The 19683-nt window shown below is 35.0% G+C and overlaps 1 protein-coding gene across 2 annotated transcripts in view; it reads right to left on the bottom strand.

The window, feature by feature from the left end:
* QTRT2 (queuine tRNA-ribosyltransferase accessory subunit 2) overlaps nucleotides 1–19683 on the bottom strand; it is a 51005-nt gene that overhangs the window by 3437 nt on the left and 27885 nt on the right. For both annotated transcript variants that reach the window (XM_074214556.1, XM_074214557.1), the window contains exons 7-8: nucleotides 15799–15950; nucleotides 1172–1286 (exon numbers count right to left, since the gene is read on the bottom strand). In XM_074214556.1, coding sequence (XP_074070657.1) covers nucleotides 1172–1286; nucleotides 15799–15950 — 267 coding nt within the window. The remainder of the gene's footprint in view (nucleotides 1–1171; nucleotides 1287–15798; nucleotides 15951–19683) is intronic.

Below are 19683 nucleotides of genomic sequence, written 5' to 3'. Positions count from 1 at the left end.
CAACGATTGGAGTGATGGGTCTGGAGTAAAGAAAATCCCTGTTCAAATCGGGCCTCAGACATTACTTGCATCCCTGGGCAATTCATTTAACTGAATTTGCTTTGGTTTCCTTATCTTTAAAATGAGTTGGAAAAGGAAATGGCAAACTACTCCAGTATTTTTGCCAAGTAAATCCTAAATAAGATCATAAAGAGTTGGACAGGACTGAAACAACTGAACTAGAAAATTAATAATGATGCAATTATTGATAATAGTGTTATCAATAAAGTTGTTATTGATAATAACAATATCATCATTAAAATATTCTTTAATGGAATTATTTTTATTGATTGTGCTATTATTAATAATGATGTTATTGATAAGAGTAAATTATTAACAATAAAAATATCATCATTAAGGAGTCTTTAGGGAACTTTGTATATATACTGGTGGTGATGATGATGATGATGATGATGATGATGATACCAATAACAGTTAGCATTTATAAAGTGTTTTAAGATTTGCACTGAATTTTACACATCTCATTTAATTCTCATGACAACCCTCTATATAGTCCATACTAAGAGATCTCCTTAGCTTTTTATTTTTCAGGGTTAAATTTATGACTCAAGATTCACACAACTAAGGACTTCAGACAATTCACAGGCTAAAACACAATTGAAAAATAAACTATATTAAAGGGAAAAAGGCAAACCTTGAGTCTATAAACTCACTTTTGTGTGTGTTTCAATATGAGAGGGTTTCAATATCATTGGTTTCCTTTATAATTCTATGTACTTTATTTTGTGTATTTAAAAATTTCTATTCTGAAAATAATAAAAAATAAATTTCAGAACCCTGATCTAAAGAAGCAGGCACTCCCAATGGTCAAATTACCACAACTGGGAGATAAATCTGATTCAATTATAGCAACTTTTCTAAAGCAAAAAAGAAACGATCTGGAGTTAATAATAATGTATTTTCTGAAAAGAAAAAGTATACACTTTAATCTAAAGAGACAAGATTTTGGGGGCCTTCATAAGCAAAAGCAAAAAACATTGTCAGAATTAGTTTAGAAAGTTGATTGATACTTAAAGAGGTGACATTAGGTGCAGAAGCTTTTAAAAACCAGAACAAAAAGCATTGACTTAAAAGGAAGATAAACCATCAACAACAACAAAAGATCACTCACTTTTTTTCTTTCAGATTTATTTCAAAAGATGTTTCTGGAATACATTTGGTTGTTTTAAGTTTATCTATGGGATCCCTCTTTTCTCCTTCTTCCTTCTTCCCATTTTGTTGTAATACTATAGGACAAAACAGTGACAAAAGATCAGAGATGAAAGTATAGGGAATATTTGTATGCTCTAGTCTTTTACACCCTTTTCTTTGGTTATTTCTCATGACAAAGATCTTAAGGTTAATATTTTAAATCAATTAAGTTTTAATGATAGTTTTTAAAATACTCAACATCCTTCAAATAGATATAGCTATAGATACACATATATATTCAAATAGACAGGAACAAAAAAGTAATATTGTACATAAACCATTAATCTTACATTACTTGCTTTAAAAGTGAGTGTATATTAACCTTAATATGACAAAATGTTCTATTTGCTGTTTAACTAGATCTTGTTACTCTTGCTCTTATTAATACATAGTTGTAATCAGCGTGTATGTTGTTGCTACTACTTTCTTCATTTTACATCTTTTTATATGAATGTTCCCATATTTACAATAAATATAATACAATAAACATTTATTAAGCATCCACTATGTATCAGGCATTGTGCTACAAGGGATGCATAGAAAGACAAAAAGGTCTCTGCCCTCATGGAGCTTACAATCTAATGAGAGAAGATATCACACAAAAGGAAGTTAAAAAAGCTTGGGTATGGGGGACCCCATAAGGGAAGATGATGGAGACCAAACCAAGCAGTGCAATTGGTGGGAAATGAAGAGTTGGCTGGGCTTCTGAGTCTTTTTTAAAGGAAGGCTTTGGGAGGAGCTCTTTGCTCTGCCCTCCAAACCTCCAATTAGAGGGGAAGAGGCAACTAAGGGTACTGAAGAGGTGTGAGCACCAAAGATGAAGCAATGAAATTCCTGGTGATGAGCTTTTTCAGAGAGGTGGGGATGGGGGGGGAGGGGAGGGCAAAATAGCATGATGATGGTAGAGTTGAAACAAAGCAGTATAGCTGTAGTATTCCTATCATTTCATGGTATTTTTTTTTAGCCATTACCCAATGGCTGTACACTGGTTGTTTTTAATTTTGTTTTTTGGCTAACATGAATAATGCTGCTAGGAAAATTTTTATACACATAAGTCTTCCTGTCAATAATATCTCTGAGAAGATTTCTAGTAGTGAGGATAACTGGGTGAGAAGCAACAAAGAGATCTGTAGCTTTAAAAAAAAAGGCTCATTTCATAGTCCATCAGCAATGTGGTTGTATGTCTATTTTTTCAATAGCTTCTAGTTCAATAGTTCAACAGTGCCAGCACTGAATATTATCATTTTAAATTAGGTAGAGGGTGGGATCTCAGATTTTTAAAAATTTAGTTTTCTGATATATGATGTTTCACCAGGAGTGGAAGTTGTAAGCAGAGCAGACAGAGACAGTTCTGGGTTCAATTCCAATCTCAGACACCTACTCTACTGACTATGTGACACTGGCAAGTCACTTGATCTCTTGTGCACCAGGTCATTCTAAACTGAAGGGCAGTTTTTGGTCTGGATCAATTGAGGCTTTCCTCAATGGGTGTTTCCTATACCAAGGTATTCATAGGTGTAGTCCAACATTTTAAAAACTAAAACTTTAACCTAAGTCCAATAATACAAACAACTCACTGAACAATGTGAATGTTTTTTCACGTGCTAATTGCAAATGTGTGATTCTTTATCTATTATGAAATGGGTCTCACTGAGAAATGTACATTAATTCTTTACAGATTTTAGATGTAATACTTAGAAATGTTTCTCATAAGGAATCTTCCCCTATCTGTTTCTTTGCTTCTTATACAGATGGCTTGTTTTTGATTATACAAAAACTTCTTTTCATATATTCACATGTCTATTTTGTCTTTTGTAACTTCTCTATTCAATGAACAGTTAAGCATTTTTCACTTTTCTACAACTGCAAGAAGATATTATTTCATTATTCTCTCATTTAAAAACTTAAATACTCAGATGGTTGATTCATATAGGCATCATTGAGGCACTGAGTTTGAGTTATGGGTCTGAAGTTTAGACTCTAAACCTATTTATCAAATTGCAATAGAATATTCTCAATAGGTTTTATTCAATAATGATTTTCTTCCCCAGCATTATGCAATCTAAAATTTATTGAAGACCACCTTGCTGTATTCACCTGATTCAGGTTCAATTTTCTAATTTATTCTTCAGATCTTTAAAAAAAACAACTAAGGGGTAGCTAGGTGGTGCAGTGGATAGAGCACTGGCCCTGGAGTCAGGAATACCTGAGTTCAAATCTGTCTTCAGACACTTAATAATTACCTAGCTGTGTGGCCTTGGGCAAGTCACTTAACCCCATTTGCCTTGCAAAAACCAAAAAAAAAAAAAAAACCCCACAACAACTACTTAGCCCTAGATAGCTTTGATAATTACTGCTTTTTTGTATAATTTAAGATCTGGCAGAGCAAATTTACCTTTTTTAAAAAATAACCTTCTTAGTTAGCAATGAACTCCCCCCCCCTTCTAATTCTACAAAGAATTCCACTGGAATTTGGATTAGTATTGAATTCAATTTACATTTAATTTGAGCAGTATTACCTTTTTTTATTATAATAGTTCAACCCACACACGGCACTGCATATCTTCAATTATTTAACTTTCCCTCTATTTCTGTTAAGAAATATTATTTTTAATAATAAGATATTAACAAAGATTATTCTAAGATATTTTAAGTCATTTTACATAGGCCTTATGTGTTTGTATGTATGGTAGGTCCTGGTAGGTTAATGCCTAAATATTTGATACATTTTAATTCAGTTCTCTATACTTCAAGGTCTACATTTTATTTCAGTATTCTCCTAAACCTATTTTCCAATTAAATGGAAGCATGACAAAGCAGATAGTTGGCCTTGGAGTGAGGAAGAACAGGGTTCTAGCTCTGTCCTAGAACTTTACTCATTTTTTCAGTTTTATTACAAATGATTCCCCTCCACTCAAACAAATGACTCCCCATCCCAAATACAGATAAATCCGGTCAAACAGCCTTCTTACAGTCCTCTATTCAAGACTTTATCTCCCATCTTTGTGACATTGTTCTGGAAGCCCTCCAGGTCTACTCGCCTCTAACTCTTGAAATCCCTAGTTTCCTTCAATATTTTCAAGTCTTTCTGCATGAAGCCTTTCTTAACCCCCAGGCTGCTAGTTGCCTTCCCTCCCTTTACCTCTTATCTATTTTTTTTATTGTCTGTTTCTCTATGTGTGTGTGCCTGCGAGAGTGCCATGCACACATGTGCACACACACCCCAAACACATCTCACATAAGATGTCTCTTTTATTCAAATGTTAAGTCACTTGAAGGCAGGGAATGCTTCATTTTTAGTATTAACATATGGCATAAAGTAGATACTTAAAAAATGCTTACAAGCTGATAATCAACTGATTATGTGGTATTCCTTCAGCTCTACTTCAAGAATGACTGGTGACAATATAGAGGTAAACTGTGATTATAGGGCATCTGTGGTCTCAATTTATTTTTTAAATATTTATTTTTTAATTATATATAAAAATAATTTTCAACATTCATTTCTGTAAAGCTTTCTCCTTCCAACTTTCCTTCCCTCACCCTAGGAGAGCAAGTATTCTCATATAGGTTATACTTGTACAATCATGTTACACATATTTCCATAATTGTCAGGCTGTGAAAGAAGGGTCAGAACAAAAAGGGAAAAATCACAAGGAAAAAACAAATATAAAAAATAATAATCTTTGATTTGCATTCAGAATCCATAGTTCTTTCTCTGGATGTGGATGGCATTTTCCATCACAGGTATTTAAGAATTGTCCTTGATCACTAAATTGCTGAGAGGAATCAAGTCTCTCATAGCTGATTATCACACAATGTTGCTGTTATTGTGGACAATGCTCTCCTTGTTCTGCTCACTTACTCATGTAAGTCTTTCCAGGTTTTTCTGAAATCTGTCTGCCTATCATTTCTTATAGAGCACTAATATTCCATTACATCACTAGGCCACAACTTACTCAGTCATTCCCCAATTGATGGGCATCCCCTCAATTTTCAATTCGTTGTCACCACAAAAAGAGCTGCTAGAAATATTCTTATACAAATGGATCTCCTTCCCTCTTTTTGTGACCTCTTTAGAAAACAGACATGGCAGTAGTATTGTTGGCTCAAGGGGTATGAAAGTTCTATTGCTCTTTGGGTCCAGTTACAAATTGCTCTCCAGAATGGTTGGATTAGTTCACAATTCCACCAATGCATTAGTGTCCCAGTTTTTCCACATCCCCTCCAAGATTTATCATTTCCCTTTTCTGTCACATTAGCCAATCTGATAACTGTGAGCTGGTAACCTCAGAATTATTTTAATTTGCATTTCTCTAATTAACAGTGATTTAGTACTTCCTTGTTGACTTTCTATACAGAGGCAACTATAATGGAATGTCTGAAGTCAGAAAGATCTGATTTTAAATCTGGCCTCAGACACTTACTGACTGTGCAGTCCTGGGCATGTCATTTAACCACTCAAAGCCTCAGTTGCTTGATCTGTATAATGGGGACAACAATAGCATCTACCTCCCAGGGTTCTTAAAACGATAAAATGAGATTATATATGTAAAATGCTTTTAAAATATTACAATATATAGATAGATTTATATTCTTTTGTGGGGTTAAGTGACTTATTTGACTAATTTTCTACCTATTTTAGAAATGAGGTCTTTATCAGAAACATTGGCTGCAAAAATTATTTCCTAACTACTTAATCACTACTTATTTTACTTATTCAGTGCCACAGCAATCAAACTAACAAAAAATTATTTTATAGAGCTAGAAAAAATAGTAACAAAATCTATCTGGAAGAAGAAAAGATCAAAAATATTAAGGGAAATAATGAAAAAAATGCAAAGGAATAGCCTAGCTATACCAGATATAAAACTATCAGAAAGCAGCAATTATCAACTCAATTTGGTCCTGGTTAAGAAACAGAGGTGATCAGTGGAACAGATTTAAGTTCACAAGATACAGTAGTAAATAACTATACTCATTTACTGTTTGATAAACCCAAACACTTCAGCTTGGTTTGATAAACCCAAACACAACTGCCTGGTATAACTCAAAAATAATATGGCAGGGGAGGCTAGGTGGTGCAGTGGATAGAGCACCATTCCTGGCCTCAGACACTTAATAACTACCTAACTGTGTGGCCTTGGGCAAGTCACTTAACCCCATTGCCTTGCAAAAACCTAAATAACAACAACAACAACAACAATAACAATAATAATAATAATAATAATAATGCAGAAACTAGTCACAGACCAACATCTCACACCCTTTTATTAAGATAAAGTCCAAATAGGTAAATTAGACAGAAAGTATGATATCCTAAGTCAATTATAAGAGCAAGGAATTGTTTCCTGTCAAATCTATTTAAAAAGAAGAGAGGCTCCTTACTTCAAAAGAAAACCCTTCCCAAGTTACACTCATCACCCCTAATCTCATCACCTTGTAGGAATGAATTTAAACCTTGTCACCACTCCCCTCTGTCTCCTCAGCCTCTTCTCCTCTTTGACTAGAAGCTTGAGGGGTAGTGCTATTTCATAGCTGTCACCACTAATCCACATCTGGCCACTGGATCCAGATAGCTCCAAGGGGAGAGAAGGTGATAATTTTGCATAGCTCTCCTTCCCTTAAATCCAATTCACTTGCAGGTCATGGTATCCACCTCCCTGACATCAGAATTCTTTTCAAGAACAACAGAAAAACAACAATCTCTGTGAATAGTTGAATACAGTGAACCCTCCCTCCCTTCTTTCCTTTTCCTCATTTCCTCCTTCCTTCCTTCCTCCTTCCTTTTTCTTCTCTTCTCTTTTCTCTGTCCACAGGCTAAATCCTACTTGGTCATTTTTTGGGCCCTGATTGCCTTAAAACATTTCTGATTTGGCAAGAAACTCTAAAGGTCTTCCTCCCCTAGACCGATTTTTTGGGGTTTTGTTTTATACTAAGTAAAGAGACCATTCTTCGCCTCTTTCTTTCTTACTTAGCCTAAACACTGAATGGATGTTGTAACAGTCAAACTGAAATCTATTGAATATACCTTAGTTTAGAAAAGTCAAGGTTTCCCACTGCATCCAGGGCCATCTCCAGTCATCCTGATCCATATCTGGTCTTGGATCAAGATGGCTCCAGAAACTGAGACTTGTGATTTTACATAGTCCTCCCTCACTTAAATCCAATTCGCTTGCTTGCCATGCATCACCTCACTGATGCCACGGTCATCTTTCAGAATGAAGGCAACAGAAGCCTGGAGGTAGAGGACCAAATTCCTCTTAATGCCTTCCTACCCAGAGGGCAGAAACTAGACTTTCAGCTCCTCACTCCACTCTGACCCCACTGTCCTGTCTGGTTTCAACTCCTGGAACAAAATGCCCTTGGCTCCAGGTACCCCGCCTGGGGGTCCATCTCCCTAATATTTCCTATCCCTTGTAGTATGTTGTCACCCCATTTAGATCATAAGTTACTTAAGAACAGGGACAGTTTTGGTTTTTATCAGTTGTATATGCAATGCTTAACATGGGTGCAGTAAGGTGCTTAATACATGATATTAATTGAATCACTAAGAAAAAACATTAAATATAACATAAATACTTAATATGCATATAGATCAGGTATATCCAACTCCTGGTCCACAAACTATCTACAATCCTCAAAGCCCGTTCATGCAACATTAAAACATTTTATTATTATATTCACAGGTAATATAGGCTTCATTGTCACCATAAAAAAATATTAAATTCTCTAAGTGGCCCTTGACAAGTTTTTGTGGGACAGTATGGCCCAGAAGAGCAAAAAGGTTGGAAACCTATGACACAGAGTGTCCAAAAAAGTCTTAGTGTAGGTGGCCCTAAAGAAAGCATTCCAAGTCAAGATTACAAAAAATTTGGCAGGTACAACTATCACCACTACATGGTTAACTACTATTTACACAATACTTTAATCACTTTATATATTTTAACTCATTTGGTCTAATATAATACTATAAAGAAAGAAAATCTGATTTCTGATATCCCCAAAGGCAAAACATATCCTTTCAGGATGTGACTATAACTTACAGAGCAGGAAAGAATTTTCAATGGCATAGAGAACTTACTCAAGAATTCCTGATGAAATGGGGTGGTAGGTGGTGCAGTGGATAGAGCACTGGCCCTGGAGTCAGGAGTACCTGAGTTCAAATCTGACCTCAGACACTTAATAATTACCTAGCTGTGTGGTCTCAGGCAAGCCACTTAACCCCATTTGCCTAGCAAAAACCTAAAAAAAAAAATTTCTGATGAAAAGATCAGCACTGAGTAATATACTCTAAAATCCAAACATAGGAATCAAAAGAAACCTGGAAATTAGACAATTAGAAGAACATCAATAATCATGAAACACATAGGCAGGTGAAGAAGCAGTGTTTCTTCATAAACTTAATACTTTTAAGGGTTTTACTGGGCCTTAAAACAAAGAGAAAGCCTGAAGTGGTTTTTGTTTCTATAGCCTTAAGAGAGGGGGGAAAGGGAAGGGAAAAGGAAGATCTAGGTTAAAAAAAAAAATGAGAAAGAAGGTCAAACTCATAGTTGAAGTGTGCAAAATGAATAATATGCAAATGTGGAAGAAGAATTGAGGGAAATGAGCATCACATGCCCTTTTATGCAAACTGGACAAGAAGTTGAAAACACACGAACACACAAAACAAAGAGTTTGGTATAGAAATACATTAACTCAATGAAGTTTCAGATGACATCTGGAACACTGTGTTTAGTTCTACATTACAGAAGTAACTAGAAGGAATGACAAGGAGGAATGTTTTCAGAAAAGAGTGACCAGGATCATGAGTGGTCAAGATGCCATGTCATATGCTGTTGTTTGTCCTTCATTCCGAAGAAGACTATGACATCAGGGAGGTGATGCCATGACAAACAAGTGAATTAGATTTGAGTGAGGGGGATGCTGTGCTAAGTCACCAGTCTTACTTTCTCTTCCCAGATCATCTGGTTCCAGTGGTCAGATATAGATCAGGAAGACTGGAGATGGCCCTGGATGTGAGGCAGTCAGGGTTAAGTGACTTGCCCAGGGTCACATATCTAATAAGTGTCTGAGGCCTGTTTTGAACTTAGGTCCTTCTGACTTCAGGAAAGCACTATACCCGCTGAACTATCTAGTTACCCTAATGTCATACAATAACATTATATGACTTTGTCATATAATGAGTTGGTTAAAGAATGATGGAGGCAAGAGGGGTAATAGGATGGCTATTTTCAAATATTTGAAGGGCTGTCTTAGAGGGAAAAAAAGATTAGAAATGTCTCCTAAAAGGCTGGTTTCTTGAGTAATACATAAATCTAATGTACTGTACCTTATTCTAAACCTAAATATGATTTTTTCCTCACTAGTACTATAATTTGTTCTTTGACCAAAGCTTCTTACATCTTCATAAGATGCCTGCATCTTTTGATCCAATTTACTGTAAACATAATGTTTGTAATGCCTAACTTTCTGAATTTGTTGAACATTTCTTCATTTTCTGGGAAATAATCAATTTCTGTGAACATTCTATTATGTGTGAGTAGAAAGCAAATTTCTTGTTTGTTCCATTCAGTTCTCTCATCTTTCTATCTGATCCAGTTGTTTTTCTTTTAAGTACTCTATTAAGTTTTTAACATTTTTTTTCTGGTTTATCTTTTTTATCTGAGTCTGTTACTGGGGCAGCTGGGTAATACCTGGAGTCAGTAAGACTCCTCTTTGTGAGTTTAAATCTGGTCTCAAGACACTTGGTAGCTATTAAGACCTCGGGCAAGTCACTTAACTCTGTTTGCTGGAGAAGGAAATAGTAAACTCCATTATCAATGCCAAGAAAACCTCAAATTGGTTCAAAGAGTCAGATGTGACTGAAATGACTGAGATCATTATTGGAATGTTCATATCTCCCACTAAGACTGAGTTTCTGATTTTTTTAACAATTTAGTTCTTTATGTAAATATTCTGGTAGCAACTAAAGGTTAATAATGTTTCATTTTTTGATGTTATGAAATCCTCATTTAATTTTTTTTCTATTTCCATGGTATTCCAAAAGATTTAGTACAGTTTTTAAGTTATAATAGCTTAAACACATACATACATGGGCACATATAAACACATGTGAATGTGTATATATATATATATATATATATATATATATATATTTCTCTATAATTTTTTGACAATAAGGAATATAACATACCTTATTTCCCTAGAACTAATTCTATCTCAATCTTAACCTAAGAAAACATTAAACAGAATCCTAAATATTTAAGTCTTTTTTTTAAAAAAAAATCAACTTCCTAGTCAAATTTTTGCAGTGCATTTATTTTCTTACACTCACATGTTTTGTGACAGTTGAGTTTAGTTTCTGGAGTTACTGTGAGTATTAATTCATCAGTCCTTCTGGTGACTGCTTCAGTTTCTGTAAATGTAAATTTGCCTACAAGAACTTTTCTTTTGTTTGCTCATCGCTTTTGATTACCACTTTTATGAAAGGTATTTTTATTTTGGAGCAATTTTAGTAGCTCTGTTTTTCTTCTGCATTTCAGTCTCTCTTTTTAATGTGAGCATTGAGGAACAACTCACTTACTGATATTTCACCAGGATATTTCTTCTGTGATAGACATTTGAATTTTTAAAACGAAGCATAAGATTTAGTACAAACCATTTTTAATTTCATAGAACTTTTCCCAAAACTATATTTTGAATAGAATAAAATGTTGCTAAGTCATTTTCAGTCACTTCAATTCTTCATACCCCCATTTGGAGTTTTTTCTGACAGAGATACTAGAATAGTTTGCTATTTCCTATTCCCGCTCATTTTACAGATAGGGAAACCTGAGGCAAACAGGGATAAGGGTCTTGTCCAGGGTCACACCACTATTAAGTATCTTGAGACCAGATTTGCACTCAGGAAGGTAAGTCTTTGACTCTAGGTCTGGCACTCTATCCACTGTGCTACCTACCTGCCCTATATAAAATGTACTCTACAATATAATTTTATTTCATGTATTCCTTTAGAAATCAACTAATAATATCAAGTTTATCAGCTATGATAAACTTAGCTCTTCTCAACAATATAGTGATCAAAGACAATTCTGAAAGACTTGTGATGAAAAGTACTATGTGTACCCAAAGAGAGTACTATAGAGCTGGAATTGCAGACCAAAGCATACTATTTTCACTTTTTGAAATTTGTTTTTCTTTCTCATGGTTTTTTCCCTTTAGTCTGATTCTTTCACAACACAATTAATATGAAAATATGTTTACCATGATTATACATATATAACCTATATCAAATTACCCTCTGTCATGGGGAAGAGGGAGAGAAAGGCAAGAGGGAAAAAATATGGTGCTCAAAATCTTAAAAAAAATGAATGTTGAAAGTTATCTTTGGGGGCAGCTAGGTGGTGCAATGGATAGAGCACCAGCCCTGGAGTCAGGAGGACCTGAATTCAAATCCAGCCTCTAGCTGTGTGAGCTTGGGCAAGTCACTTAACCCATTGCCTTAAATAAAGAAAAAAAATTTTAAAAGAAAAAAAGAGAAAATTATCTTTACATATAATGGAAAAAAAACTAACCCCCCCAAATATTAATTAAATAAAAAAGTTATTTAACAAAAAACAAAAAAACCAACTGCCTGGATACCTTTCCACAACCCATTGTTACCTCCACCCCACAATGAGGCATAAAGTTAGAAATCCAGGGAGAAGAAAATTATTTCACAGTACTAATACTACAGATATTAATATAGATAGGACTAATACAATAGACAGAATTAAATAATTTATTCTGTTAATTTTTACTGTCATGCCAGGGCTTAAAGAAATAGCATGAAATGAAGAAATAGCAAGACTAATTTCAAATAACATTCAGGATATTTTTCTTGTTAATCAAACTCTCTCTACATGACCTCATTATGATGGGGAAGTGTCCCTGTGTTCTCAAAGATTATTATATCAGCAAGGTATAAGCTCTGGAAGATTCTACATTGTTAAAAAATTTGTTAATGCAGACAGTATGGAAGCATTGTGACACTACCCCCAAACCACTCACTACTCCTTTAGGCTAAATACTTTAGGCTAAACATCATAAAACAGAATTAGGAAGTGATTGGTCTAATCTGAAGGAGAAATCCTTTCCAAGGCTTTCACTCTCAATTCCCCAAAAAAGTCCTCAAAAATATCATTTTTAAGAAAAATCTAACCTAGGGGTTCTTAACTTTCTTAGTGCCATGGAACCCTTTGTCATCTAGTGAAACCTAGGCACCCTTTCTTGGAACAGTAGTCTTTAGATGCCCAAAGAAAAATACCTGGTATTACAAAAGGAAATCAATTGTTTAGTTTCCAAAATGGATACCCAATAAGATTATTTTTCTTTTTCACCAGGCTGTATTACAGACCATGCCACAGAAATCTCTCCATCCTAGTAGACTAGTTTAGCCTCTGGTTGGATGCCCTCTCCAAAAGCCTCCATTTTAGGAGAGTTTGGTCAGCCTTCTCATTTTTCACCAGATCCCATGCCAGTTTCAGTTTCTTCCCAGAACTTAGCATAGTACTTACAGGTATACACTAAGTGCTCAGTAATTGTTTGTTAACTGACTGATCAAAATATTAAAAAAAAAATTCACTGGTGCCAGGCCAAGATAAATAGTGCCACTCTAGGTTGACTGACAGCCACTCAGTATTCACTACTTAGAGGTCCTGGTCATTGAAACAGTTCTGAATCTATGTACCATACTATCATTAAAACACAAAACTAATCCTCTACCTCACCTAGTCAAAGTAGACCAAGGCAACAAAACATTTCATGGAATAACTGGTCATTTCATATTATTACAGTATTCATAATATACATTTGCAAAACAAAACAAAACCCCTTTGAAAATCATTGCAAACTGTGCACCAACACCTTTTCTCTCTCCAAGACAATGGAGTTATCCTATATGAACTTCACTCTTGAAGTAGAAAAGACACTAAAGAAACAAAAATGGAAAGCGCAGATGGTGAGAGGCTTCTTTGGCCCTGATTAGGCTCTGAGTACAATGAAGCCATTTATAAGGGAAGCGACCAACTGCGGCATTACTTCTCAAGACTTTTGAAAGAAGGGAGGGTTATCAAATGCTTGGAAAAAAAATCATGGCCCTTAAACAATCAAGAAAAAGTAAATAAGAACATCATGGTAACTACTAGTGCAGAAGTCAGAGTGCTTAGAGACTCTACAGGTTGTCCCCCAATCCAGAAACACCTTTCCTTCTCCAGTCCATCTCTTAGAATCTTGAGTTCCACGCCCAAAGGGCAACAAAAATGTGCATACCCTTTGATCCAGAAATAACATTACTGGGTCTATACCCTGAAGAGATGATGAAAAAGTGTAAAAACATCACTTGTACAAAAATATTCATAGCAGTGCTGTTTGTGGTGACAAAGAATTGGAAATTAAGTAAATGTCCTTCAATTGGGAAATGGCTTAGCAAACTGTGGTATATGTATGTCATGGAACACTATTGTTCTATTAAAAACCAGGAGGGATGGGAATTCAGGGAAGCCTGGAGGGATTTGCATGAAATGATGCTGAGTGAGATGAGCAGAAACAAAAAAACACTGTCCACCCTAACAGCAATATGGGGGTGATGATCAACCTTGATGAACTCGCTCATTCCATCAGTGCAACAATCAGGGAGAATTTGGGGCTGTCTGCAATGGAGAATAGCATCTGTATCCAGAGAAAGAACTGTGGAGTTTGAACAAAGACCAAGGACTATTAACTTTAATTTAGGAAAAAACCTGATATCTTATTGTCTGATCTTGCTATCTCTTATACTTTATTTTTCTTCCTTAAGGCTATGATTTCTCTCTCCTCACATTCAATTTGGATCAATGTATAGCATGGAAACAATGTAAAAATTGGCAAATTGCATTTTGTGGGGGGGGGGAGGGAGTAAGATTAGAGGAAAAATTGTAAAACTCAAAATAAATAAAATCTTAAAAAAAAAAAGAATATTGAGTTCCTCTTCAAAGTTTCTTTCAGATGCTTCCTCTTATGAAAGGCCTCTCCTGATATTCTTAATTATGCATGTTCTCCTCTTACTTAAATTGTCTTATATTTACTTATTTAAGTAAATGTGGTGATTTCTTAATAGAATCCAATTTCACTGAAGTCAGAAACTGTTCCCCCACTCCCACCCTGCATCCTTCTATCTCCTGCACCCAGCAGAGTCAAGTCAACAAATGGTTATTAAGTCTTACTAAATGTCAAACTGAGAACTGGTTATCCAGTTCTAAGTATTTCTAAGTGAGATAAGCCAAAAAAATCCAAAACAAACAAATTAAAAAAAACCCTCCCTACTCCCAGTCTAAAGGGGAAAAACAACCTGAAAATATCCATGAGTAAACAATACTAACAAGATAAATTGGAAATCATCTCAGAGGAAAGGCACTAACTTAAGGAAGACTAGGGAACCGCAGATGACCTTTGCAGAGACCTGAAGGAAGTCAGGGGGCAGAGAGAAGGGATAGAGCATGCTATGACATCAAATGGCCAGAGTCCAGAGATGGAGAGGGCTGTGTTCAAGGAACAGCAAGGAGGTCAAGTCAGTGGAACATGGAGTGAGGAGTAAAGTATACTTTGTTCTTTAAAAAGTTTTGTTGAATCACCTTTCCAGGTCTAGGATCTTTATAAGATTAATCCACACACCCATTAAGGGAATGTTTGATAAGGGTTTGAGATAAAGCAAGGCTTTCCCAAGCCCAGTCATATTTTAAAGTGTTTATACAGTTCAAATAGAAGAATTTTGAGGTCTTGAAGATGTACTTTGTGCCATGCCATAGAAATCTCTCCATTTTAGAAGACCAGCTTTTGCAGATAATATCTTGCTGATCATATTAAGTCTTGGAACACTGCAGAGTCTTTAAAGCGAGATCTTTGATTAGCCAAAAGAATTCTGACTACTGGCCTAGGGAGAAAGTCTATTGTTACTTACACACACACACACACACACACACACACACACACACACCTTTTAGTACCAATTCCTTTCAGTGACGCTGAGTCACAAAATACTACAGTGTTTAAAATTATGTAAAGACGAACAAAGAGACCATATCATGAGGAGACTACAGCTCATGACCAATAAAGGACTAAATTCTATAAGTAATGAGAAAGTGATAGAGAGACATCTGAGAAGAAAAGAAGCTGGGCCATTTCCATACCATAGGGTATAACAGGCAGTCAATAGTATCTATACAATGTCAAGAGAACTAAAAAAAGACCCTTATGGCACTACTGATGGACAATGAGGATATACGGGAGGCCAAAGACAGATATAGCTCTGAATAAATCTAGCCATATGAGTAGTATGATTTGTACAACTGGAAGAAGTACCTACATCAATGAAATTATAAATCCACTGAACCAAAGTGTCAAATATTGAAATAATTAAGCCAAGAATGAATAAAGGGAGTACAGAAAACATCAGCAGAGGACACCAAGGGCTATGAACTTAACTGAAAAGTTCTTATGATATGCTCACAGAATCTTTAAGAAACTCACCTGCATTTTCAGGATTAGGCTGATAATCAAAGCTGAAAGACAAAGCACAGCCCCTTTCTGTCACTTGGTAAGGAAAAAAACTCTCAAATAGATCCACACCTGCCTCAATGCACTCCAGGACTTCATCAGGCTGACCAATACCACAGATAAGCCTAAAAAGTAAAATATCAAAACAATAACTCAAGAAAAATGTATGAAACAAAACCACTCAAACAGAATCTTTTTTTCAGAAGGACACATCATCATCATCATCATCATCATAATAACAAATAATTATATAGTGCTTTAAAGTTTATAAAGAACTTATATCTCATTTGAGCCTCACAACAACCTATTTTTATCACCTTTTTTTTCAGATGAAGAAATTGAGATTGAGAAATGTATAATGACTTCCCCAGGGTCATACACAGCTAGAAAATGGTTGAAACAGAATTTGAACTCAGGTTTCTTGATTCTAAGAAGTCGTAGTGTCATACTACTCTAGGCATCTAACTGTTCAACAACATTAAGTTTGGTATCAATGAAAACACTTAGAAAAGAACAATTTCATCATAGTAAATATGGCAAAACCCTAACTAATCTAGAATCTTGGGGTGAACTTTTTCTATTCTGTCTATTCAGACAGTACAAATGTGCACATTTCCTCTTGACTAACTGATAAACCTTATACTGTTTTGTGCATTGGCCTAGGAACAGAATTTTTTTAAATAACTATATTTCAAGTGTATTCAACTGATGGGTTGCAATAATCTCATAAATTTGCAAATCAAATCTAGCAATTCTAACAATCAGAACCACAGCTCTGCTTTGGGAAACTAAGAATCCAATTGGTTTTATTTTCCTTGCACCATAACATAACAAGTGATAAAACATGTCTGCAAACTGATGAGCAACAGTAAGCTCCTTGATAATGCATAAAGTGCCCTCACACGGTTAATGACTTGTCAGTAAAACAAATTGAAAGGATGAGAAAGATTGGTGCCGATTGTCATCTTTATAGTTTGGTATTGGGATGGGTTTTTAGCTTTTGTTTTTTTAACACTATGTTGAGCTACCTTTTTAATATCTTGTCAGGAGAAAGATTACTAGACTCCCTAGTTTTTGATCCAAGTTCAGGAAAAGGTTTAACATTCTATCAGAATACAAAGACACAATTTGTTTTTTCTCTGACTGCAATTTCTTTCAAGTAACATAATGGATATTTGATGCAACAAATCCAAGAATCCAAACAAAACTCAAGACTTGCAGCACATGCTAGCCTTTCCCATGCTGAGAGGCAGCATATAAATGGAAACGAAGAACAAAGCATGCCATCTCAAAATTGCACAAGTTTTTAAAAATCAGAACATGTCCACACCAACTAAATTTCAACCAGAATTCCTGTGGACTGAACCTCTATCAAATGTAAGTTCATCCATCATAAAAATCCATCACGGTTTGGAAGTCAGAAGAAACAGAAGCAAATGAAGTAAGTGCAGTCAAAGAGACTGGATTAATGAAAAGCATATAGGATGACAAATGAAAAATCATGGTGCAAGGGACAGCCAGGTGGGCACATGGACAGAACACTGACCCTGGACTCAGGAGGACCTGAGTTTAAATTCAGCCTCAGACATTTAATAACTATCTAGCTGTGTCACCTTGGGCAAGTCACTTAACCCCCATTGCCTTAAATAAAGAAATTTTTTTAAAAATCATGGCTCAAACAGCACCATTCAGCAGTTCAGGAATCATAACCTGGGAATCTTACAGATGATCTGTGTTCACTCTAACAATTGTCCCTGTCATTTAAGAAAACAAAGGAATCAACTTCTCTAACCATGTCAGTACCTTTGGTTCAATAAACAACAAAGTTCAATATTTGCTTAACTTTTAAGACAGTTTAGTGGTTCTTAACTGATTCTATTCCCAGTTCTTTAAAGAATACCCATCATAAGCCACCAACTTAACTCTGGCTCTATATAACTTTGAATCTATACCCATAAATGTTTTGGCATGTCATGAGAAAGAAGAGAAATATGACAAATGGGAAGAAGATAAAAGAAATGAAGGGTCAAGATAGTTTTCCATTTCTCACCCATTTTCCCATTTGGTTGGTGCTCTCTCTGGTCTCAAACTATCTCATGTTTATTTATCTATGCCATCCTACATTGTCTAGCAGAATGTAATCGAGAACAATGTCTAATAAGCTAGAACATTGTCTAGTAGAACCAAAGTAGAACAATGCTTTTGCACACCATAGCTACTTTTACAATGTTCAAGTTGAATTAAACTGATTGAATTAGGTTACTGTGAAGCTCAAATGTGAAAGCAGCTCAAAATAAATAATACTACACATATAAACAGCAATATTATATTTGGCAATATAGAATGAATATATGTTTTGGGGGAAAGGCCCATTAAAAATTTACATTATGGTTTTTTAAATTTGTTATTTATTTTAAACTTTTCTTTTTAAAAATTTTAGCTCCAAATTTTTCTCTTTCTCTCTTACTTTCTCACCCATCCACTGAGAAGGCAAGCAATATATCATACATATGAAATCAAATAAAACATTTCCATATTACCCCATATTTCCCCCCAAAAGCAAGAGAAATAAACAAAGTGGGAAAATCATATTTCAATTTGCACTCAGAGTTTTTCAGTTCTCTTTCTGGAGGAAGGTAGCATTTTTTCATCTTGAGTCTTTTGGAATTATCTTAGATATTGAAAGTCTTTCACAATTGATCTTTATTAAAACATTCTATTACTGTGCACAAAGATCTCACAATTCTTCTCTCTTCACTTTGCATTAGTTCATAAAGATCTTACCATGTTTTTCTGAAACAACCCACCTTGTTACTTCTCACAGCAAAACAATAATGACATCAAAATTATTTGTCACAATTTGTTCAATTATTACCCAATTTAAGATTAAGTTTTCAATTTCCAATTCTTTGTTCCCCCCCCCCCCCAAAAAAAGAGCTGCTATAAATATTTTTGTACAAATAGGTCCTTTTGGGACAGCTAGGTGGCCCAGTGGATAGAGTACAGGCCTTGGAGTCAAAAGGACTTGAGTTCAAATCCGGACTCAGATACTTGACACTTACTAGTTGTGTATGGAAATCACTCAGTCCCATTATCCTACCAAAAAACAGTAGGTCCTTTTATCTTTTTTCTTTGCTCTCTTGGGGATAAAGACCCATTGGAGTCAAAAGGTAAGCACAGTTTTACAGTCCTTTGGGCTTAGCTCCAGACCAGATTGGTCAGATCAGTTTATAATTCTATTAATAGTTCATTAGTGTCTTTATTTATTTATTTGTTTGTTCGTTCGTTTATTTATTCTAGCATTTATCATTTTTGACAGACGTGAAATGGCACCTCAGAGTTGTTTTAATTTTCCTTTAATAGTGATTTAGAGCATATTTTCATATGCCTATAGACAGCTTTGATTTCTACTTCTGAAAACTGCTGTATTCTTTGACTATTTATCAACTGAGGAATGGTTCTTATTTTTATACTATACTATGATTAGTATAAATTTGAGTAATGAGGACTATCAAGGAAACTTGCCAAAATAATTTTTGATATTACTTCATTGTCTATGGGAGTTTCCCCAAGATTATCTCTTTAAATTGGACCTATTTTTGCTTTTTTGCTTTGTCTGAGATCATGGTTGCTACTCATATTTTTTAACATCAGTTGAAATATATTAGATTGTATTCTATACCTGTATTTTTAACTCTGTATTTTCTGTTTCAATTATGCTTTTTGTAAATAACATCATTTTGGATTCTGGTTTCTAATCCATTCTACTATCTGCTTCCATTTTTATGAATGAACTCATCCCATTCATATTCATAGTTATTATTACTAACTGAGCATTGCCCTCCATCCAATTTTTTG

This window comes from Macrotis lagotis, chromosome 1, assembly GCF_037893015.1.
Source record: "Macrotis lagotis isolate mMagLag1 chromosome 1, bilby.v1.9.chrom.fasta, whole genome shotgun sequence".
NCBI classification, from domain to species: Eukaryota; Metazoa; Chordata; class Mammalia; order Peramelemorphia; family Peramelidae; genus Macrotis; species Macrotis lagotis.
Note: the sequence above shows the minus strand (reverse complement) of the source record. Positions and strands in the feature narration are given on the sequence as shown.